At 41.2% G+C, this 24,633-nt stretch overlaps 1 protein-coding gene across 1 annotated transcript in view; it reads right to left on the reverse strand.

The window, feature by feature from the left end:
- LOC105517716 (DNA excision repair protein ERCC-6) overlaps positions 1 to 24,633 on the reverse strand; it is a 75,649-nt gene that overhangs the window by 865 nt on the left and 50,151 nt on the right. The window contains exons 10-19 of the mRNA XM_011950365.1: positions 20,338 to 20,454; positions 18,204 to 18,299; positions 16,020 to 16,235; positions 15,473 to 15,583; positions 14,910 to 15,029; positions 14,375 to 14,469; positions 12,980 to 13,125; positions 12,187 to 12,894; positions 1,899 to 2,103; positions 922 to 1,000 (exon numbers count right to left, since the gene is read on the reverse strand). Coding sequence (XP_011805755.1) covers positions 922 to 1,000; positions 1,899 to 2,103; positions 12,187 to 12,894; positions 12,980 to 13,125; positions 14,375 to 14,469; positions 14,910 to 15,029; positions 15,473 to 15,583; positions 16,020 to 16,235; positions 18,204 to 18,299; positions 20,338 to 20,454 — 1,893 coding nt within the window. The remainder of the gene's footprint in view (positions 1 to 921; positions 1,001 to 1,898; positions 2,104 to 12,186; positions 12,895 to 12,979; positions 13,126 to 14,374; positions 14,470 to 14,909; positions 15,030 to 15,472; positions 15,584 to 16,019; positions 16,236 to 18,203; positions 18,300 to 20,337; positions 20,455 to 24,633) is intronic.

Genomic DNA, 24,633 nt, shown 5'->3' on the forward strand with positions numbered 1-24,633 from the left:
GGGGGGCAACCAAGCCATTCCCTCAGTCACCACTCTGCATGGTGGTGGAAGGGAAGGCAGAGTGGAGGTTTCCAGGCAAGGTTTCAGGAAAATCTGTCTCTAGGAGGCCCAGGACCACTTTCAGTGCCTGTGGGCTTTTCCTGTTCTTCCTCTCAAATGGACCCTGACCTGTACACTGTGGATAAGGAACAGTATCATAGCTATACTTCTTTTTCCTCACTTTTAAATCTTCTTACTCTTTCCTACCTTACATCTAATGCAAGTTTCCTTAAAAAAACACAAATCTAACTCTGAAAGGGTCTCAAATCCCTACTGCTAAAAGCACAGAACATGGGAAGTCAAAAAGGTACTCATATTCCTAAACACGTTCATATTAACTTAAAATTGGAGTCTGAATCTGGGAGTTTTAACATAATCCTTAATCAGAAAGACCAGAAAGACTTCCGCTGAATGGTGGAGTCTGGACTAGTTTTAACCACTGTAGCACTCAAGGCAAGCAGGGCATTCTTGAACAGAGAAAGACAGGCACTCTGCTCTAGCAGCTAGTGAGTTACAGACATCAACATTCAAGGCAGTTTTCTGGACCTTTGTTTCAAAGGGTTGTGGTCTCTGGAGCTGGCACTTCCCCTCTAGACAAGGCAGGCTGTCCTGGCAGCCACACACCCATCCCTGTGTCAACCTTCTAATGGCAAAACAGAAATGCTGCTACGGATCTTGGGTTAAAGACTTTGTCTTTAGGAAATCAGCAGGTCCTTTTAGATTCAAGTGAATGTGCATCGTAAATCAGAGCATGCAACACAAATATCAGGTGTCATTACACCAGAGATAACCATTTTCTTCACATCCAGAATCAGGTGAAATTTTCATGGCATTCAGTCAAGCAAATCTCACCCTGGAAAGCAAAAAGGTTATCTATATTACCTGGCACTTCTCTGTTGGAGATGTTGATGAAGGATGCTGCACAGAGAAGTTAGAATTCCTTTTCTTACCAAATCTACTCCTAAAGAAGGAAAAGAATCACAGTAGATTAAATGTTTGCTTTTGAGACTTAGAGATCGAAATACTCTTTCAACAATGAACTTCTTCCTGGAAACATTTCCATCTGCATGGTTATTCTTTCACAGCCACGCCATTTCTGCTCTATCCCCCTCGACTCTTCCACACCACCCTCCTAGAAAGTAACTGCTGGCCGGGTGCAGTGGCTCATGCCTGTAATCCCAACACTTTAGGACGCCGAGGCGGGCAGATCATTTGAGGTCAGGAGCTCGAGACTAGCCTGGCCAACATGGTGAAATCCCATCTCTACTAAAAATACAAAAATTATCATGGCATGGTGGCAGGAGCCTGTAATCCCAACTATTCGGGAGGTGGAGGTTGCAGTGGGCTGAGATCACACCACTGCACTCCAGCCCGGGCGACAGGGCGAGACTCCGTCTCCCAAAACAAAAAAAAAAGGAACTGCTGCATCTCAGAATGAGAACCACTCAGTTTCTTGTTCAAAAGATGATGGGAACCATTCTCAATTCCAGGTAGGAAAATCATTCTAAAAGAGCATACTGAATAACAAAGTAATTAATGTGTGTTGTAAATTGGCTAATTATGTCATTAAAGTTTAATCATTATCCTGTATCTCGTACTATTTTTAACAACACCATCTCTCAAATAAAACCAATCACTTCTCCTGAAGCCACTTTGGAAAACAGGGGATGAAAGCAAGTAGGAAGGGAAAGTTGTAACAGTATTTCTCCAAGTCACCCAGATTTCGCTGCTATAATCCTTCCATGAGGGATTTATTCCTGAAGAGAAATAACAACATAAGCCTCTACACCTGCTCTGATTTTATTTCTAGCCTTAGTTGTTTGGCCTCCTTGCAAGTATGGCATGCAGCAATCTCTTACTTTGTTCCTGCTGGTGCACCAGAAATCCCCCTGTGGCCAGTCCAGGTAGGAACACCAGACACTGCTCCCAGACACCGCTGACGAGAAAGCCTCAGTGCTTTCAAGGCATCCTGGGCCACTCGGTTGGCTTCTGCTTCCACCAGTACATAATCTGGGCTGGCTCCATCCATGATGGCATCGTGCTTCATGACACTGTGCACGCCAACTAGCAAGAAAAGAAACAGCAAAGTGATATTTCACTTTGTATGCAAGAAAGACACTTTTCTCCTCTGTATAAGTACAATATTGTGGTAGACAAAAAACAAAGTCATAGTACACTTAGAAAACCCTAGAGAATCAATGATAAAAAATAGTAAAATAATTCAGGCAACATGAAAAAATAAAATTCACATACAGAAACCTATAACGTTCCTATTTACAAACAATAGCCAGCTAAAGTAAAATGGCGGGAAAATTCTATTTACAGTAACAGAAAAGACAAAACACTTAGGAATAAACCCAAGCAATGTGTAAAGCTTGTATGGAGAAGACATGAAAACACTCCTGGGAAGATAGACTATCCGACTTAAACAAACAGAAAGATATCCCTTGCATTTGAGTAGAATGACTCAATAACCATTTTCCCTGAGTTAATTTATATGTTTAATGCAATCTCAATAAAAATATCAAGCTTTCTTTTTTTTTTTATTATACTTTAAGTTCTAGGGTACATGTGCATAACGTGCAGGTTTGTTACATATGTATACTTGTGCCATGTTGGTGTGCTGCACCCATCAACTCGTCAGCATCCATCAATTCATCATTTATATCAGGTATAACTCCCCAATGCAATCCCTCCCCCCTCCCCATGATAAGCCCCAGTGTGTGATGTTCCCCTTCCCGAGTCCAAGTGATCTCATTGTTCAGTTCCCACCTATGAGTGAGAACATGCGGTGTTTGGTTTCCTCTTCTTGTGATAGTTTGCTAAGAATGATGGTTTCCAGCTGCATCCATGTCCCTACAAAGGACGCAAACTCATCCTTTTTTATGGCTGCATAGTATTCCATGGTGTATATGTGCCACATTTTCTTAATCCAGTCTGTCACAGATGGACATTTGGGTTGATTCCAAGTCTTTGCTATTGTGAATAGTGCCGCAATAAACATACCTGACTTCAAACTATACTACAAGGCTACAGTAACCAAAACAGCATGGTACTGGTACCAAAACAGAGATATAGACCAATGGAACAGAACAGAGGCCTCAGAAATAATACCACACATCTACAGCCGTCTGATCTTTGATAAACCTGAGAGAAACAAGAAATGGGGAAAGGATTCCCTATTTAATAAATGATGCTGGGAAAATTGGCTAGCCATAAGTAGAAAGCTGAAACTGTATCCTTTCCTTACTCCTTATACGAAGATTAATTCAAGATGGATTAGAGACTTAAATGTTAGACCTAATACCATAAAAACCCTAGAAGAAAATCTAGGTAGTACCATTCAGGACATAGGCATGGGCAAGGACTTCATGTCTAAAACACCAAAAGCAACGGCAGCAAAAGCCAAAATTGACAAATGGGATCTCATTAAACTAAAGAGCTTCTGCACAGCAAAAGAAACTACCATCAGAGTGAACAGGTGACCTACAGAATGGGAGAAAATTTTTGCAATCTACTCATCTGACAAAGGGCTAATATCCAGAATCTACAAAGAACTCAAACAAATATACAAGAAAAAAACAAACAACCCCATCAAAAAGTGGGGAAAGGATATGAACAGACATTTCTCAAAAGAAGACATTCATACAGCCAACAGACACATGAAAAAATGCTCATCATCACTCGCCATCAGAGAAATGCAAATCAAAACCACAATGAGATACCATCTCACACCAGTTAGAATGGCCATCATTAAAAAATCAGGAAACAACAGGTGTTGGAGAGGATGTGGAGAAATAGGAACACTTTTACACTGTTGGTGGGATTGTAAACTAGTTCAACCATTATGGAAAACAGTATGGCGATTCCTCAAGGATCTAGAACTAGATGTACCATATGACCCAGCCATCCCACTACTGGGTATATACCCAAAGGATTATAAATTATTCTACTACAAAGACACATGCACACGTAAAATATCAAGCTTTCTTATGAAGTTAGACAAACTGATATTAAAGTTCATATAGAAAAATAAACCTTCATGAATAGATCAGAAAACACTGAAAAGGCAGTGACACCCTACTGGACAACAAAGCATGCTCCAATTACAACAGTTTGGTGCTGAGGAAGGAAGAGACACAACACAAGATTGACCAGAAACTAGAAATAGATCGAACTACATTTGGAAATGTATTACATGATAAAGGCATCTCTAATCACTGAGAAAAACGTATTTGAAATAAATGATGCTACAAAAGTTGGGGCACAAATGTTGGGGCATTTTATCTTTGAACCAAGATAAAACCCACACCTCATACTCTAAATGGATCAGAAATCTGAATGTAAAAAGCAAAACCATATAAGTAGTACAAGAAAACATGGTGAATTATCATATGATCTATGTGTAGAAAAGGCTTAGAACTACAATTCCAATTAATAAAAGACTGACAAGTTTTTTTAAAAAAAAAAAACCTGTTTCATAGGAAAAAAATTATCATAAGTAATAAAAGACAACCAATGAGGAAATACTTGTAACATATATGAAAAATGAAAAGTTAACATCCCTAATATATAAAGAACTCTTTAAAACCAAGGGGAAAAAGGGACCAAAAATCTGATTTAGAAAATGGACAAAAGACATGAACAGACAAATTCACATAAAGAAAAAATTTTTAAATATAAATGGTCCTATAAAAAGTTCAATTTCACTCAAAGAAAATAACTGCAAATTAAAACTTAATATATCTTTTCTCACCTATCAGACTGGGAAAAATTAAAAGTATAACACCACATTCTTGACAAGGCTCTGGAGAACAATTGCTGGTGACAATTCAAATTGATCTAAACCTTACAAAAGGGAGTTGGGCATTATTCAAACAAACAAACAAAACAACCTTACATATGTGTTCACCTTTTGATCTAGCAATCTCTCTTGTACAAGCACAGGATTATTTAGTGCAGCATTGTGGCTGAAAGAAGCTATAAACAATATAAATCCTCATATATGGATAAACTGTGGTACAGGTTTACTATCTCTTAACCAAAATTCCTGGGACCAGAAGTGTTTCAAATTTTCACTTTTTTGGATTTTGGAATAATTGCATATACAAAATGAGACATCTTGGGGATGGGCCCCAAGTCTACACACAAAATGTGTGTATTTTTAACATACACCTTACACACATAGCCTGAAGGTAATTTCAATATAATACATTTATCAATTTTGTGCAAGAAACAAAGTGTTAACTGTGTTTTGACTGTGACCCATCACATGAAGTCAGGTGTGGAATTTTCTACATCTGGCATCATGTCAGTGCACAAAAGGTTTTGATTTTTGAGCATTTTAGATTTCGGGTTTTGGGTCAACATAGCAGAGCACTCTAGCAATAAAAATTGCTAAAGGAGGAATAGCTCTCTGTTAACTAATACAGGAGTGGCTGTCAGGATATATGAAGTTTTTTAAAAAAAGAAACAGAAGATAATATAGTATACAACCTTTTGTGTAAAAGAATAAGGGAATATGAAATTATACATGTGCCTGCTTATTTCCACAAAAAGAAACTGATACAGTTCAGCTGTGTCCCCACCCAAATCTCATCCTGAATTGTAACTCCCACAATTCCCACGTGACAAGGGAGGAACCCAGTGGGAGGTAATTATAAAGAAGAGTCTTTCCTACACTGTTCTCATGAGTGAATGAGTCTCACGAGATCTCATGGTTTTAAAAATGGGAGTTTCCCTGCACAAGCTCTTTGCCTGCTGCCATCCATGTAAGATGTGACTTGCTCCTCCTTGCCTTCTGACATGATTGTGAGGCCTCCACAGCCACATGGAACTGTAAGTTGATCAAACCTCTTTTGTAAATTGCCCAGTCTTGGGTATGTCTTTATCAGCAGTGTGAAAATGCACTAATACAGTCCATTTGTCCCAGTGGGGAGATGCGCTGCTGAAAAGATACCCCAAAATGTGGAAGCAACTTTGGAACTGGGTAACAGGTAGAGATGGGAACACTTTGGAGGGCTCAGAAAAAGAGAGGAAAACGTGGGAAGGTTTGGAACTTCCTAGAAACTTGTTGAATGGCTTTGACAAAAATGTTGATAGTGAGATGAATAGTAAGGTCTAGACTGAGGTGGTCTCAGATGGAGACGAGGAACTTGTTGGGAAGTGGAACAAAGGTGACTCTTGTTATGTTTTAGCAAAGAGACTGGTGGCATTTTGCCCCTGCTGTAGAGATTTGTGGAACTTTGAACTTGAGAGAGATGATTTAGGGTATCTGGTGGAAGAAATTTCTAAGCAGCAAAGGATTCAAGAGGTGACATGGGTGTTGTTAAAGGCATTCAGTTTTATAAGGGAAGCAGTGCATACAAGTCTGGACAATTTGCAGCCTGACAATGTGATTGGAAAGAAAACCCCATTTTCTCAAGAGAAATTCAAGCTGGCTGCAGAAATTTGCATAAGTAACGAGGAGCCAAATGTTAATCCCCAAGAAAACGGGGAAAATGTCTGCAGGGCATGTCAGAGACCTTCATGGCAGCGTCTCCCATCACAGGCCCAAAGGCCAAGGAAGAAAAAGTAGTTTCATGGGCCTGGCCCACGGTCCATGCTGTGTGCAGCCTGGGGACTTGGTGTCCTGTGTCCCAGCCACTCCAGCTGTGGCTGAAAGGGGCCAACACAGAGCTCAGGCCGTGGCTTCAGATGGTGCAAGCCCCAAGCCTTGGCAGCTTCCACAAGGTGTTGACCCTGAGGGTGCACAGAAGCCAGTAACTGAGATTTGGGAACCTCCGCCTAGATTTCAAAAGATGTATGGAAACACCTAGATGCCCAGGCAGAAGTCTGCTGCAGGGGCAGGGTTCTCATGGAGAATCTCTGCTAGTGCAGTGCAGAAGGAAAATGTGGGGTTGGAGCCCCCACACAGAGTCCCTACTGGGGCACCACCTAGTGGAACTGTGAGAAGAAGGCCACGGTCCTCCAGACCCCAGAACGGTAGATCCACTGACAGCTTGTACCATGCACCTGGAAAGGCTTCAGACACTCAATGCCACCCATGAAAGCAGCCAGGAGGGAGGCTATATCCTGCAAAGCCAAAGGGGCGGAGCTGCCCAAGACCATGGGAACCCACCTCTTGCATCAGCGTGACCCGGATGTGAGACGTGGAGTCGAAGGAGATATTTTGGAGCTTTAAGATTTGACTGCCCTGCTAGATTTCAGACTTGTGTGGGGCATGTAGCCCCTTTGTTTTGGTCAATTTCTCCCATTTGGAATGGCTGTACTTACCCAATGCCTGTACCCCTATTGCCTCCAGGAAGTAACTAACTTGCTTTTGATTTTACAGGCTCATAGGCAGAAAAGACTTGCCTTGTCTTGGATGAGACTTTGGACTGTGGACATTTTAGTTAATGCTGAAATGAGCTGAGACTCTGGGGGACTGTTGGGAAGGCATGATTGGTTTTAAAATGTGAAGATATGAGATTTGGGAGGGGCCAGAGGTGGAACGATATGGTTTGGCTATGTCCCAGCCAAATCTTATCTTGAATGGTAACTCCCACAATTCCCACGTCATGGGAGGAATCTGATGGAAGGTGACTGAATTATGGGGTCGGGTCTTTCCTATGCTGTTCTTGTACTAGTGAATGAGTCTCATGAGATGTGATGGTTTTAAAAATGGGAATTTCTCTGCACAAGCTCTTTGCCTGCTGCCATCCATTTGTTCCTCCTTGCATGATTGTAAAGCCTCCCCAGCGTGTGGAATTGTAAGTCAATTAAACCTCTTTCTTTTGTAAATTGCTCAGTCTTGGGTATGTCTTATCAGCACTGTGAAAACAGACTAATACAGAAACATGTGAAGGAAATGCCAGAAACTCATGGACTGGAAAGGGAAGGAAGGGGTGGGGACAGGGTATGACACACCTGGTGTCACACACATATACGAGGGAATGACACAACTCTGGTATTTCTTTTTGCATATTTTGTCTTTTGTTACTATGTTAATGTGTTATTACTCAGAAGATAACATAGAGTCAACAAGGATGGGAGGAAACCCTAAAGTGGAATACAAACAAATAAATTAACCTAACTATATTTTAAACTGATAGCACACACTGAAAATACAAAGAAGAGAAAAAAGAACCAAGTTCTTTTTGACTCAAGAAGTGTTTTGACCAAAAACTTAAAGACAAAAATAAATAAAAACAAATATTGAACTCTAGTTAGTATAAATAAAAACAAATATTGAATTCTAGTTAGTATAACTGTTTTTGCCATAGTTCAGGTTAGAAATTCTAAAAAACTACCATGTATCCTAGGATTGAGGAGTAACTCAGTATGTTGTGAATGAAGGTCTTGAAAAGGGAAGCTACAAACATGGAAAGGGCCCTAGGGCACTGAAATGAAATTGGAGACAACAGTATCCCCTCATTTTATTTTGCTTTTTGGAGTTTGTTAGAGTGTAACTGATATGCAGTAACTGCTAAAGTACAGAATTTGTAAGTTGTGACATTATGTACATACCATGAAACTATCACTATAATCAAGACAATGAACATAGCCATCACCTGTAAAACTCACGTCCCTTTGTAATCCCACCCTCAAATACCCCATCCCCAGACAACCAAGCCACTTTCTGTCATGACTGTGTTTTCTAGAATTTTAAGCAAATGGCATCAGAGTATGTACTAATCTTACTAGTCTGAAAGTCATCCATGCTGTAGCATGTATCAATACTCTATCTCCTTTTATTGTTGAATAGTGTGTGTGTGTGTATATATATATATATATTTTTTTTTTTTTTTTTTTTTGAGATGGAGTCTCGCTTTGTTGCCCAGGCGGGAGTGCAATGGTGTGATCTTGGCTCACTGCAACCTCCACCTCTCAGGTTCAAGCGATTCTCCCGCTCAGCCTCCCAAGTAGCTGGGATTCCAGAACACCTACCATCATGCCTAATTTTTGTATTTTTGTAGAGACAGGGTTTCACCATGTTGTCCAGGTTGGTCTCGAACTCCTGACCTCAGGTGATTCACCCACCTCAGCCTCCCGAAATGCTAGGATTATAGGTGTAAGCCACCAAGCCTGGCCTGTTGATTAGTATTTGATCATACGGATATGCCATGGTTAATTTAACTATTTACTTGTTGATGGACATTTGATTTCTGCATTTTGGCTATTACTAATAAAGTTGCTATGAATATTCACGTACAAGCATTTCTATGGACATATTTTCCATTTCTCTTGGGCAAATACACATCCAGGACTGAAAAGGCTATATCATAAGGAAGGTGCATGCCTAATTTTTAAGAAACTGCCAAACTGTTTTCCAAAGTGATTGTGCCACCAGGCATGTATGAGAGACCCAACTCCTTCACATCTTTACCAACACTTAGTATGGTCAGTCTTCTTTCATTTTAGCCATTCTAGAGGGTGAGTAGTGGTGTCTCATTATGGTTCTAATTGGCATTTCCCTAATAATTAATAATATTAACAAGTTTCATATATTTATTTGCCATCTACATATCTTTCTTGGTGAAGTCTGTTCAAATTATTTGTCCATTTTAAAAACTGGGTTACACATTTTATTTATTTATTTTTTGACATGGGGTCTCACTCTGCTGCCCAGGCTGGAGTGCAGTGGCATGATCACAGCTCACCACAGCCTCAACCTTCCAGGCTCAAGCAATCCTCCCACCTCAGCCTCCCAGGTAGCTGGGACTGCAGGTGTGTGCTACCATACCCGGCTAATTTTTTTTTACTTTTTGTAGAGATGGGAATCTCACCATGTTGCCCAGACCCGTCTCAAACTCCTAAGCTCAAGCAATCAACACACCTCAGGCTCTCAAAGCACTGGGATTACAGACTGAGCCATCACACCCAGCCAGTAATTTTTGATTGGGTTCTAGACATTGTGAATTTCATCTTGTTGGATGTTGGGTATTTGTATATTCCTGTAAACTCTCAGGTGGAGCTGAAGCAGTGCTCACTCCAAGGCTGATCATTCCCTACTACAGAGGCAAGACCCCCTACTCTGTCCTATACCCAATGCCCCATGAAATATTTTTCCAGTCTTAGCTGGTGGGAACAGGCACTATCCCTGGCCATGGGAGAGCACCAGACATCTCTCCTCTAATTCAAAAAGTTAAAGAGGAAAGGACTTTTCACTGACCTTAAGTAGTTTTCTTGCACAATGTGCTGGTCAGTATTCAGCTGAGTGCCAAAGGAGACTCTGCAGACCTGTGGGGTTCTCTCCCTGTGCAGAGCTGTCTCCTCTATCATCCGTTTCATGTGAATGCCAGCCACCCTGGCCTCCCCTGATGCTCAGCTCTGTTTTTTCAACAAAGGGTCTGCCTGGGACTCCCATCTGGGTTCTTCCTCTTTCTGTCACAGCATGAAAATTCTCTCAAGGCAGTAGGGCAGGGCAACTGGAGAGTTCGGTTCATTTGTTTCCCATCTCTCAAGAGATCACTGCCCTTTGGTGCCTGAAAAACCATTGCTTCGTATGTTTTGTCATTGTTTTCATTGTTTCACATGGAAGGGTAAATGTTAATCTGTCTTTGCTGGAAGCCAAACTCATGGTTTTTATAGACAGAGATACATGTATCTGTGCAATTTGTTGTGCATATATATGCATGCATGTATGTGTATATGTATGTACACAACAATCACATACACGCACATACATACATCTATTTCCTGATACTGTTGGCTACAAAAGCAATGACATACTAGCAGCAATGAACACGCTGAGAACCCAGATCCTAGTTCCTAAATACCATTCTCCAGGGCTCCTTGAAGAAATGGCTGATTCCAGGGCTGGCACAGAATACCAACTGAGCTCAGCATATATTAGTATACCAAGAAGAAAGGAGGTGCTCAAAGAATGGGGGGGACATACCAGAGGGACAAAGGAGCCTGCCTGAAGGAGCTCCCACCCACGAGGCAAATCTAAGACAATATGAGCATCATAATACCCCTACTAATGGATTATAGTCATGGAAAAAAAGAATCCATTAGTCCATACTGATCTAAAAATAAATTAATAAATAAATAAGGGAGAAGGAAAACCTTCCTTATAGTAGAATGTTAATCACCACTTGGCAACCACTGTAGTAATAACTGACTGAGGAAAGAATCATCAATGGATATTAAAACTAGTGGATAAAAGTTTGATGAGAAACAGGATATTTACACAGTCTCAAAGCATATTCCTTGAAAGTACAAATTAATTACAAAGGGAAAAATATTAACCTTAGCATTGAGAAACCTGGCAGACTCCACCTTAATCTTGAAAATTAACTTGTAATAGGTCAAACCACTATGTGTCTCCTGACAGATGCACTGAGTAAGATACAGTATCACCTCTGTGGTATTCCTGCCAAAAAAAACAATGTATGCATAGATGGGTGTGTGTGTGAATGATAAAGCAAAAGCTGAAAAATGTTAATAACTTAGGTAAAGGATATAGGAGAGTTCTTCGTATTATTCAAACTGATTAAGTTTGAAATTACTTCAAAATATGAAATTAACAAAAAAATTAACCATGCTAAATAAAAGTCTTTCTGAAATGCTACACATAAATCTGCCTTCTTAAACTGAGTGCCATAAGCAGCAATCTTTGGTAACTCAAGGTCATGACATTGTGAACACAGTGACTGCTAAGGGATCACTAAGCAGGGCTATCTATACTCCATGGTCTTGAGCAATTGTTGAGTCTACATCTCCTAACTTTTCTCCCTTGACATAAGTTATCAGCTTTTGTACTTCTAGAATGTCTGTCTCTAGCCACAAGCCCGTCTCTCTCCCTTATAATGTTACTTTAATCTCCTATGGTTGGAAAATCAGATTAATGTAGCACATAGCATGTAAAGTAACTGCCTACTAATGCTCAAGTAGTACATATCTATTTAAGAATTACACACCTCCCATAAGTGGCCATAAGTACTACTGTTTTCCAAAGTTTCAAATTCTTCTAGGTCTTCAGAAAAGAGGTAAAAATACAATTTTTAAAATGTCAATACATTTCAAATCTAAATTTTTGAAGAAAAACACTTCTGGCTGAGAGCCCTCTATGCACCATCAGTTAAAGACTGCTACTGCTAGAAAGAGCCTACTCATTTTCTGGTCCTAGCATCCCTGTGGCAAATGTATCAAATGGATTACCTGATTTTTTGAAAAGCTTTTCCAAAACATAATCATCATTGCTCTGTTCCTTGGCCTCACTCTGGTTTTCATTATCTTGCTTCCGGTAACGCCTTTTCTTCACCAGGTGTGGAATTCGAGTTCCTTCAAACTTGGCGTCTCTGCAATGCTTAGGGTTCTTAGGCTTTTGCTTTGGTCTCAGATGTTTCTCTAGGGTCTCTTCTTCTGCCACACTCTGATGTTTTGTTTTTGACTTGTGCTTACAAAAATTATTTTCTATTTGTTTATTCTCCCAAAAAGATTCTGTTTGAGCCTGGTTGGGTCTTTCTCTTTTGTAAGAAAGACCCAACTTTTCATCAATGCTTTCATCACCAGATGGCCTAGAAGTTTTGCCTGTTCCTGAAGAATTTGAACATTCCCCATTTCCACTAATCACTGACGACTCTTCCGGTCCAGATACTGCATTTGTCTCTTCTCCAAGCCTATCATTGCTAGCTACATTACTACTCATGTGAGGGTCATCTTTCAAAGGATCACTTTGATTAGAAAGTACTACATTTACTTCAGCTCCTTTAGCCTCAGATTTCTCTTCAGATGATGTGGCATCATTTATTGATATGTTAGAAGCAGGGAACTTTTTGCGTTTTAGAACATCATGGTCTGTTCCAAAGGTTGGTTGAATCTTTCTTTTTAGATGGCATTTGAGTGTCTGAACATCTGATCCAGTTCCTGTAAAGAGGAAAAACACCGCTAATACTACATTGTATCATCTTGTGCAATTGATTACTTTAAATTAAATGATTTTATGTAATACCTGCAAAAATCGCACTTGTTTCAGTGCTCTGGGATGCATCAGGGCTAGTCAGAGTAAATAGCTCATAGAGATCATTGGATTTGAAAAAACGCCTTTGTTTTGGGTCTTTTAGCACTCTATTTGTCAAAAACTGCTTGAAGATTTGTCTAAAAAAATAAAAGATAAGCTGGTATAAAACAATGTGTAGCTCTACCTAAAAATTCAAGTTATAAAGCAATATAAGAGAGATACGATAACAGCTGCTGCATGAATGGCTAAATAATCCCCCAAACTTTCAGCCTTGGAAAATTACAATTCAGAAAATATATAATACATCAGTTAATCTCCCACATCTTGCAGAATTTAAATTAGAAATAATACCTTATTATTTACACCAAATGAGCTTTTTCAACCTCCAAGATCTAACCCATTTCAAGAAACACTTTTTCACGTGCCATCATGTGACTCATAGCCTCTCTTAGCTTCCCTGACTTGAATACCAAGGGTCCTGCCCTGCCTAGAACCTTCCTATCACAGGCTCAGCAAACTCTCTTACCTGGGCTTTGCAACGTCTCCACTCTGACCTCTCTCTCCCTGCTCCCACCTGCAGGTCCACACTCTGCTGAAGCCCCACGCCACTGCCACTCTGGAACAGGCACCTCCACCAGCCACACCGTCTCTCCCTGTCATTTATTCTCCTGGCTAAAGCATAAATCTGTAAGAGGAAGCTCTCTTCTCACAGGATCCAACTCATCCTCCACCCTCACACAACAGTCCCTTGAGGAAGATGTAATGTTCCAGGAATATCCCAGCACGCGGTGAAGGGCACAGAACTTCCTATAAAAGCTGGGCTATGGCTCAAGGATAGTCTGTGGTGGGGGAGTGGGAGAAGCTGGCAATGTCTTGATTCTACTGTTGAAGTTACCACTGTCTAAAATCCCCTAGTCATTACAGAAAGACAGAGGAAGAAACAGGCATCTGGTCAACTTCTTTGTAAGAAGCATCAGAGTCAAAGACTGCCAGAACACCCACACTGATCCCACCTGCATAGTGTGTGTAAATACCAATATGGTAACATTCAACCTTGTCATTTTTTAAAATTTTTCTGAAGGCAACACACCATAGTAGGCAGAAATACTCCTTTCAAATAACAATATGAAGTTTACACGTACGTGATTCTTGAGGTAGAATAAGGTACAAAAATTATCAGGTTCAAAGACATTTTCTGACAACTCACAGTAAGCCATCTAAGCATATTTTAAAGGGAAAGAAAAAATACAAAACAAAAACCAAAATCTTAACTTATAGCAACTGTTATTCTAAGATGTTAAGACTTTTAAAAACAACACTTTGGAAAAATACCCTGCTCAAGACTCTGGAAATGCACAACCAAGAGTGGCCGTCGTGTGCACTGACCGGTGGTAGATCTTTTCTTCAATGGTGCCCGCAGTGAGGAGCCTGTACACAGTCACCTGCTTCTTCTGGCCTATTCTCCATGCTCGCTCCCGGGCCTGTGGCAGAGAGACAGAGACTTCTCAACAGGAATCCTTCCCAATGACAAGCACTGACTATAAGAAACGAAGCTAGCCGGTCACAACCTTTCACTCCCAGAGTCAAAATTTTGACTCACAACGTCAAGTACACCTAAGGCCTACTCAGGAAGATGAAGAGCCAGTTGACAAGACATCTGTACTTGAAAAAAATGTTTGTAACTATGCCTATGTTCTTTTTATCCCAACTCTAGGAATGAATGCTGTGGATAAACTGTTGAAGATGGTTCCTGTCCATGTGGCTCTGAAGGGTGTCTTCTTCCACGTTGAAGAACAGTAGACAACCAAAATGTGAAATGTACGCTGAAGTCAACCAGAACATCAAAAGACAGTCACAAGCACTAACCATGAAACTATATTTCTACTAATATATTCTTTTCTAAAAAAAATAAAAAACAAACCTGCGTGTCTGTGCTTGGGTTCCAGTCGGGGTCATAGATGACAACTCTGTTTGCCCCTGTCAGGTTGACACCTAAACCGCCCACCCGCGTGGTCAGAAGAAACACAAATATGGATGTGTCCTAGAGGTAAGACACACAACACTGAGCACACACACTTAAGACCAGTTATAGCTCTCAGCCTCTACCTCCACATCCTGTACAAATGGAACTACTGGGCTGTTCCCAGTACAAGGAATGGTAATGGCCTAGAGACCTCTGGTGAATCAAAACCTCATTTCACACCTTTTACTTTTAATATTTAATAGAAATATTTAAAAATTGGGTTTTTAGGAGGAAAATACATTCTGTGGAAAACACATTCTTGGTTTGAACACACACATGCCCACCCCCACCCCCAAATATCTAGAAGTGCACAGAGTTAAAAGCAACAAGTCTCCCCTTAGCCCCCCTCCCAAGCCCAGATGTGAACGCTGCTGGGCTTGGGTAAGGGTGTGGATACGCTTAGTCCTTTTCCTCCACGTACAGCAGCACCGCTCAACTTTCCTGTTACATTCACATGTTACCTCATTGTATCTTGTAATCAGTGGCTGTCTTGAAGCTATTGTAGTGGTACCATCCATCTTGAGATAGGTATACTTTTGGGCTCTAAGGAATACTTCAAGTATGTCCAGCATCTGTTTGGAAGTGGAGGATAGGAATTTGCAAAGCAAATACACATTCCCAGTGAGTGCTTCTCTATTTGTGTAAATGGTCACACTTTTCCCCAACAGGCCTATGTTAAAAGGAGTTTCTTGCTTTAGGACAGATAAACAGAACTGTTAAAATAGTCGTTTTGGTATATCCGTATGGTTCTTACTTTTGTAAACAGCCAAAGTTCAGGCCTAAACTCACTTGCAGACCAAAATCGCATGGTGAGCTTTTTTAAAAAGTCAACTTTTAGACACCAACTCTAGAGAAAGATCTAAACTCCCAAAGAAATCGGCAGACTGCCACCTCAGCATCAGTGGTAGACATGCTTCAGAATCATTATTCTAGACTGAATCCCATTTTGTGAGTTGATAGCTGTCATAAAGAACCAGCCTGTTTCCCATCTGAAGTCTGTGCACTCACCTGCCTTGACTGAGAAAACAGCAATACTCGCTGACCCTGCTTGTGCCATATTTTCAACAAAGACTCAACGACAATCATTTTCCCAGAACGTTTCCAGTACCCAAACTGATCTTCTTCTAGTTCATCATCAGGAAGACCTTTGAGATTTTTGGGACCTCCAGAAAAGAGATCAGGGTGGTTGCAAATTTTTCTTAGAGCTATGAGTCCGGAGAAAATCTATGATAAAAAAGACCATATGTACACTCAGATGACCCCATGTAAAGTAAGATTCCCTAGGCAAGGAGGCTATTTAACCTATAACACAGACTGAAAAACAGGTCTCCACCAATTTCTTAGTTTCTTCTCTAATCACAGCCTTATCAGGAGCTGGGAGAAATTAACTTTCACTCATCTTGTTTCCCTGATAGAGCAAGTTCTCGGAAACAAAAAAACTCTACTGGACTGAACACGTCTACAGGGGTCATATTCAATTGCTGACAATTCATTTTCCCTCACCAGAAAAAAGGTATGCTGTTCACAGCATTATAAACTTAATATAAAAAAGGAACTTGCCTTTTAAATATAGATCAGAAATGTCCTATCAACCTAAACTTGAAGACATCAGTCACGTGACTTATCAAATGCATTTAAATATTACACTCCTAAGTACCTCACTAAAAGTTCTGCAGTTTAATATGAGTCAGAGGTTGAGGATCCATTTACCTTTAGACTATTATTATATCCGGAAAAAAAAAAAAACTGCATGAAAAATGCACGAATTGGAAACACATGAAGTATGGTCCATGCAGAAGGGCACAGAAGATGAGGGGCGAGTGTCCCTGGCCCATCCCCACAAAAGGACATTAACAAAACTTCAATAATGGGGCTCTTCCAGCCTTGAGAGGATGACTCAAATCAAACTCACTGGTATAAAAGCTTGAGCAGAAAAGGAGAAATCACCATTAAGCCAATAATCAAAGGGTTGGGTAGCTATCACTAGTAAACAACAGTTAAATAGATTAATAATAAATGATCTGAATAAGTCAGGAACACTGGCAAACCTCCCCAGAGTCATCCGTGACTCATTTTTCTTCCTTTCAATCTGCACTGTCCAATGCAGTAGTCATTAGTCACATGTGGCTCCTGAGTACATGAAGGGTGGCTAGTTCAAATTGTGATGTGCTGCATTTGTAAAATACACATCCAATTTCTAAGACAGAAACAGGAGTAAAATATCTTGCTAATCATTTTTAATTTTTGATTACATATAACATGTATTTTAGATACATTAGGTCAAATAAAATATACGATCAAAATTAATTTCACCTGTTTCTCTTTTTCCTCTTTAATGTGACTATTAGAAAATTTACAATTCCAAGTGTAGCTTGCATTCTGTCTCCTGGATAGTGTGATCTACACCTTCTAACTTGGAGAGACCTGAAGAAGTTAATGGGAGATTCATGGAGACGAACAGATGTGAATGACTGAAAAACCTCCTGTAGCTACCAATAAGAAATGAAATAAGAAATTGTGAGAGACGGTTAAAAGAAATGAAATGACCTAATCACACTCACATTAATAGTCTTTTGGAGAAAACACTAGCTAGGAACTTCTGAATTCTGGACACTAGTAGAAAGAGAGCTTTCTCAGTATTGAAAGGAACAGAATCACCATAAATAAATTACTGTCCTACCCCGGGGACAATGAGTATTAGAGCCAGGGACATTTGAACTAGATTTATATCTGGTTCCTAATATGGCAATGGTTCATAAACATTTACTGGGGAATGGGGCTCCTTTAGGAAGCTGATAAAAGTTATGAATCCTCACGATCCTCTCCATAAGATATTTAATTTTGGTCACAATATCTGGGAAAACCCAGTTATGTACCTGACACTTGCCCACCTACCAAGTAAGACCCTCGGAAGTAACAGTAACTGCACAGCTCGCAGCTGCATTTGCGTCTGGGTTCAGACCCACAGTGCACAGCTCTGCAACCTTCCACCTTCCACCAGTTATCTAACTCCTCTGCACCTTACGGCTCCAGGCCATAGGCTGACTGCGCATCTACCATGCAGGACTGCATGCAAGTGAAGTGAGATGACAGTATGTGAAAAGCCTGGCATACTACAGATCCTAGTTTCTTTTCCTCCCTCGCTTCCCTTGGTCCACAATTCATTTCTCCAGCTTCTATTTTTTAGCTGACCTGCATCTCTCCATTGAGAATCCTGTAAACTTCTTTGGAATCAACGAAATTCTGGTAGACTTTATGCTGCTCATCTGTAAGACGGCAAAATAAGACCTACGGAGAGGAAAAAAAAGGAAACTATAATTTCAAAAAAAAAATTAACAGAAATAATTAAAATATCAACAAAACTTCTCGATCAAAGGAGCATAATGCATGTGATTTTAATGATATCCCTATAATTAATATTAAAACAACAAAGGGTGATAATACTTCTCACCATACCCTCCTCACCAGCCCCTCCATCTCTGTCACTCGTCTACCTCCAGGGCCCATCCCACAGTCCCCAAAGACTGGCTTCCTGCTCATGAGCAAGTTCAGGGCCCAGGTGCACAGACCATCCTCCATGTTAGTCTCCAAGTGCTCAAACCACCCAACCTCCCATGACCCATGCCATGCTCTACTCGCAGACCTGACCAGAGACCACAACCTCACCTGGAGCTCTCCCTTTCCTGGGGCTCTAAATGCAGGCCCATGAGTTACCAGACTCACCTTGGAAGGCAATCCCTACCCTCCCAGCCCACTGCACCAACCACTCCATGCCATCGTGCTCTGTGACCCTTCACCTCTCAACCCTCCCTCCTTCGCGAAGTCCACCACCACCAGTTATATTCCCATGGATGCTCATTTAGCTACCCCTCTGTCACCTACCTGGACCATTTTCAACTCCCTGCATCTTCCCTGTAAACTTCCAAATACAGGTCAACTCAATCATCAGTCTTCTGTAGGCCTATAGTCAGTGCCAGTGCTGCTGGAGAAAAGCTCCTACCTGGCAGCTTCCTGCCATGGCCTGCCCTGCTCCAGGGGGTCCTCTACGCATGCCCACCCAGAGCCTTCCATAAGCCCAGAGCAACTGTGCCCATGCTCCTCACCACCTAAGCTACCCACACCTCTGTCTCAACTTCTACTTAAAAATAATCAGACAAATAAAAACAAAATGAAAATCAAACCTAAACCTACCAGGATCAGGCAAGATTCCCTGGTTTTCACTCCCTAACATGTCTCTACTTCTGCATCCACCTCATCTTCCTTTATTACCAGAGAAAGAGGTTCCTGAACGGGATGGAAGGCAACGCTTCAACCTCTGCACTGCATCTGAAGACCCACTCGTTCTCCTCAGTATAGTGTGCCTCACCTGTTAGCCTCCAAGTGGAAGATGGGGTCGTCCCTGAGAAAATAAGGTACAACCCCCACCTCCACTTCCTCACCTCCACTCACTCCTGAAGCCTACACACAGAGCAAGCCTCACATGCACCTCTGTTGATGTCACTGAGGCATCACTCATGACTTCCTAGTGGCCAAACACACTGGGTCCTTACCAGGTTACCCTACTCACCTTCCGATGACCAGGCCTTCACTTCTGTTCATGTACCTGTCTGCGCCAGCCTCCCCAGTCTTCCCAGCTAGCTCCTCCTCTTCTACTCTCCTCCTTGCTCTCAGCCCTGACCACACTGGCCTCCCTGCTGTCCATGGAGGCCCCAAAGCACTGCCACCGTCCACCATCTGCAATGCACTGCCTTCAAAACCTATATGACTTGCTCCTTCACCTTCTTTAGGCCTCTGCTCAAGTGTCAGTTCATCAAAGGTCTTCTCTGACCATCCCTTATAAACGGCCCACTTCCCCAAATCCTTGCCCTCAGCATTCCCAGCTTATCCTTCAATCCTACTTCATTTGTCTCCACACTTACTGCTACTACCTGACATCTTCTAGAGTTTTTGTGACACTCTCCCTCAAGAATAAATGTGAGTTCCCACAAGAACAAAACTTGCTTTTTCACTGCTATATCTCAGAGCCTAGGATCATGACAGGCACATGGTTGGCACCTAATATAATTTGTAGCATGAACGAATTAGGGGCTTAAGGAGAATGGTGATGTTTAAAAGAGTAATTGTAGGAACCCATGTGTCAATAAGAGGGAGGTCAAAGCCTGTGGACTAGAGAAGAATCCACTGAGGGCAGACACCACAGCAGGCCTAGCCTGACCACAATTCCAGGATCATACCTCACCAGAGTCACCCACAGAGGAGAATCAGAGTGAAGAGAAAGGCACACTTGTGCTTTAGGAATGCTTTGTTAACTCCTGGATTTACAGACCTGTTCATTTTTATCTGGCAAAGAAAGGCTCATCTTGACATCTGACTTCATTCTCCGTAGTAGATATGGATTTATGGTATCTCGTAATACACATGCACACTTGTAAGCAGTTTTGACCTTTAAAAAGAGCAGAGAAGAGAATACCATACATGTTTAAGGAATGTATTTGTTCTTATCTCTCAATAGATTCCCTTCCTTAAAGAAATAAAAGAATGACCAACAGCTGTACAAAGTCAGTGGGAAATGATTGCAAAATGGTTTGAAAAAGCTAGCATAAGTTCCATATACTCCCAAGGGGTGGTAGCTTTCATAATATTATCAGTTAAAAAAATTATCTCATTAACCACAATGTACAACAAAACTGATAATTTTGTGCCTTATTTCTCTTGTACACTTTCTTTTAATTATTACTATACAGTTAAACCCTAAAGTAGAGACTTATTGGGTTCTTGACCACTACCCCTAGGGGAAAAACTGCTTTTGTACAAATCTTTGTTTATGATCTTGTATTCTCCAAAAGCTACAAAGGAACTCTGTAAAGCTGAAGATCAAAAGCTAACTCTAGGGAAAAGCTGCAGTGATGGAGCAGCCAGCCAATAAGCAGAGATTAGTGCCCACTGGAGACTTACAAGAGTAAGTTCAACAAGAGTCCTCTGATCCTAGAAACGAAAGGTCACTCTGCCCTAAAATGCAGCATATGGTTCTGTAATGGAGCACGGCCACATGAGATGAGTACTAAATACACGCAAAAAACAAAGCCCCACAGCCCAGAAAACCACTCCCTCTGCAATTCACTTACAGGCAAAGTAGTCAATAAATTATTGCTACTTCAAAAAAAATATAAATAGGCTTAACAACTTAGTAAATTACTATTTCATGGAAAAAATTCCAACCAAAGTTTCAATTTAAGAAAGTCAGTTGTAAAATGAATGGTAATAAAAAAGAGCTTGACCACACAGAGAGAAAAAAAGTTAAAAAATTAACTTGTTAAAAAATATTTTTAAAGAATGCTAAAAATACCTCACTCATGCACATATATGTATGTGTGTGCATCTGTTGTGTAAATGCATGTGTGTAAATATTAAAATAGGCTTTACTTGGAATAATACATAAAAAAGAAGCTCAACTAATCAATGACTTTTATTTATATATAACCCCTTAAATATATCATTCAGACATTGATAAAAATCACCTTGAAGATGATGATGAGGTACCTATTACTATTTCTGATGCAGAGATGATGAAATTTCAGAATTTAAAAACACAGTCCCACCAAAGAAGCATGAATGTATAGTCTGTAAAGAAAACTGCCCCCACATCCTCCCTCCGCCCACACTCCCTTCCACAGACGAATGAGCATGCTGGTTGGAGGTGCTGGTTAACTACACCAGGGCTAGGCTGGGGAGCGGCCGGGCTGTGGCTCCTGCTCTCTTCTGCATGCCACCCCACAGAGATGATCTTCTGTTTCACTCCCAACTGGCTCCCAGTCTGTTTCTCTGTTCATAAAAATACAAGGTAGGATCCAGCTAGATTTCTCTACCAATGCTCACATCCCAGTGCTGTGGAAAACGGACAGCTTGCCAAGCATGCCCATGCTACTTCCCACTCTGACAAGGAAGAGCTCTGCCTCTTCCTGAGCACAGTGGCCTTAGGCGAGTCACCAGAACGCTGAGAATCAAAAACCTTGTGTGTGGAATGAAGAGGGTCAACTAGGCATCTCTGCAGGCTCTTCTCAGTTCTCAGATGCCCTGCCCCAGCTGAGCATACCAACCCCAGCAGCAGTCTGTATTTGGGCTGCTGACATGCTCCCCCTCACCTTCCTCACCTTTCAGGCCCCAGCTTAGTCATCCCTTCTCCAGGAAGCCTTTCTGAGCTCCATAAGCTCTGACACTGGGCATCTCCCCTGATCACAGTTCTCACTGTCCTGTACTGGGACCAGGTTTATTTGCCATTTTCCCCTGTGCCCACCCGTACTGGACTGGAAATACCTTCATGGGAAGGTTCTGGTTTCCAGCTCCTGCCATCATTTTAGCACCAGCATGACAGAATAAATACCGGCACACAGACCATCTTCTTAGAATTCAATAATGCATGGCAACATGGTCTTAAACAAAAAGGAGCAAATACAACCAATGCTCTGCTTCCAAAGATCTCACCCAATAGGAAGGGGAGAAAGATAAGTACACAGATTCCTGAAACAAGAACTTCAAGGAAAAAATAGATCATAATGACATATCCTCAAATCATTTTTCTATAAATGACTTATTAATGTCAAAGGAGAAGTGGTAACTTCACAGAGTTTAGATCTGGCCAACACCAACTTAAAGTAATCAGAGTTAACATCAACCATAGTGAGACAAACAGACAGCATGTTCCTCCAGATACCATGCACTGAGGAAGACACATCACTTCTGTGATATTCCTGGCCAAAATGTATAACCTGAATCCAATCATGACAAAATGTAAGGCAAACCCAAACTGAGGTACATTCTACAAACTAACAGGCCTATAGTCTTTAAAAATGTCAAGATAATTAAGGGCAAACAAACGGTCCCAAATTAAAGGAGATTAGAGACACAGAAACTACTGGAACAACTGACAAAATATGAGTGATTATAGACTAGATAACAGACTCCTATCAATGTTAAACTTCCTTCTGATTTTGTTGCTTACACTGGCTATGTAAGAGGCTATCCTTGTTCTTGGAAATACACACTGAAGGATTTGGAGAAACGGGCATCAGATCTGCAACCTGCCCTCAGATGGTTAGAAAACAGTAACTTCAGCTGTAAATCTACATGGAAAGAGGTGTGGGAGAGGGAGGGGAGGAATAGTAAAGCCAATGTGGCAAAATGTTTGCAAAATGCTAACAATCAGTGAATCTGGGTGAAGTGTTAAGAGGGTTTTCTTGTTTGTTTGTTCTTTTAAAAGTCTTACAACTTTTTGTTAAGTTTGAAATTATTTCAAAATAAATTTTTTTAAAAAAATAGAATGGTATAACAGGAGATTCAGAGAAAGAAGAGAGTCCTTACAAAAGTTAGCTGAAAACCATTCAATCTCAAAATGTAAAAGATGTTAAAATTGTTTCTGACAATCTTTTAATCTTAAAGGTCTAAAATTCTTTTTCTAATTAAATATTCCAAACTACAAGAGCTTCTCTTTTGGTGGAAAGTCTCATCCCTGGCTCAGCCATGACCTGGTAGGCACAAGCCAACCCAAGAAGGTCTGCACAGAAACCCTGCCTCCCAGCCAGGCTGGAGCCTGCCCTACAGGCCACAAACCGCCCTGTGGCTAAGTTTACCTCCCGGCATTTCTGCTTGTGACCACCCCATTCCATCAGGTGCCCGGGCCTGAAACCTCAGGAGTCAGTCAGTCATTCACAGTAAGCTTAGCCCCTACTCCATCTCCTCGATCCTATCAGCCTCCAAACCTTGTTTGTTCTGCCTAAAAATGCCACCTGAGTCTCCTGGCCCACCATCTTTCTCAGACCACCACCCAAGATCAGGTACAGGTCCTCATGGCCCTCACCCCAGTGGTTCCTGCAGGTCACTCAGTGCCAGCCTCCCTCCTGTGACTACCCTGTAGCATGAGGAATCCCTGAGAACCAGCATCTTCCAGAGTCCTGCTCAGACACTTTCAGTAACCCAGCCCTCCCCGAGTGCCACTGCTTCCCTTTCAAGGCCCCTCAGTTCTGGCATCCACAGCTTTCTAGCTATGCCCCCACAAGCATCTCCGATCCAGTCAAGTGGGTCTCTTCACTGCCTCCAGCCACATATGGTGGCTGCATCCACACTGTTGCCCTAATCAAGGATGCCCTTACTCTCCATGGCCTACATTCCCAGAATCAGGTTAAGGGCCATGTCTCATTAAATCATCCCTGAACAGTCCGACCCTCCTGGTGTTTCTAAGTTTCTCCACCACTTTATAAGATGCACTACCCCAATTTGCAGAACTAAATTACATGCTGTTCCAAATTATTTGTCCTTGTTTCATAATTTCTAACTGCTCTTCTGACCACATGTGACATCTTTTTAAAATTTGTTGTCTGACTAAAACATCCCAGGAACAATGCCAAAACTATTTAATTTCCATTAAACAAAGAGATACTTTATTCTAGGGCTTTCTTCTCTGTGAATATTTTTCATGACGTTTTAAGTAAAAAACTACAATCAAGCAAAAATAATTTTGGGATTTTTTTTTATCAGATACCAATTTATAAGCCCGGCCATCTTTCTCACATTCTGAATGACTTGGCTACAAATTATAGTATTTAATAGGAGCATTTTAAATATTAAA

Source organism: Colobus angolensis, unplaced genomic scaffold (assembly GCF_000951035.1).
Source record: "Colobus angolensis palliatus isolate OR3802 unplaced genomic scaffold, Cang.pa_1.0 Scaffold306, whole genome shotgun sequence".
NCBI classification, from domain to species: Eukaryota; Metazoa; Chordata; class Mammalia; order Primates; family Cercopithecidae; genus Colobus; species Colobus angolensis.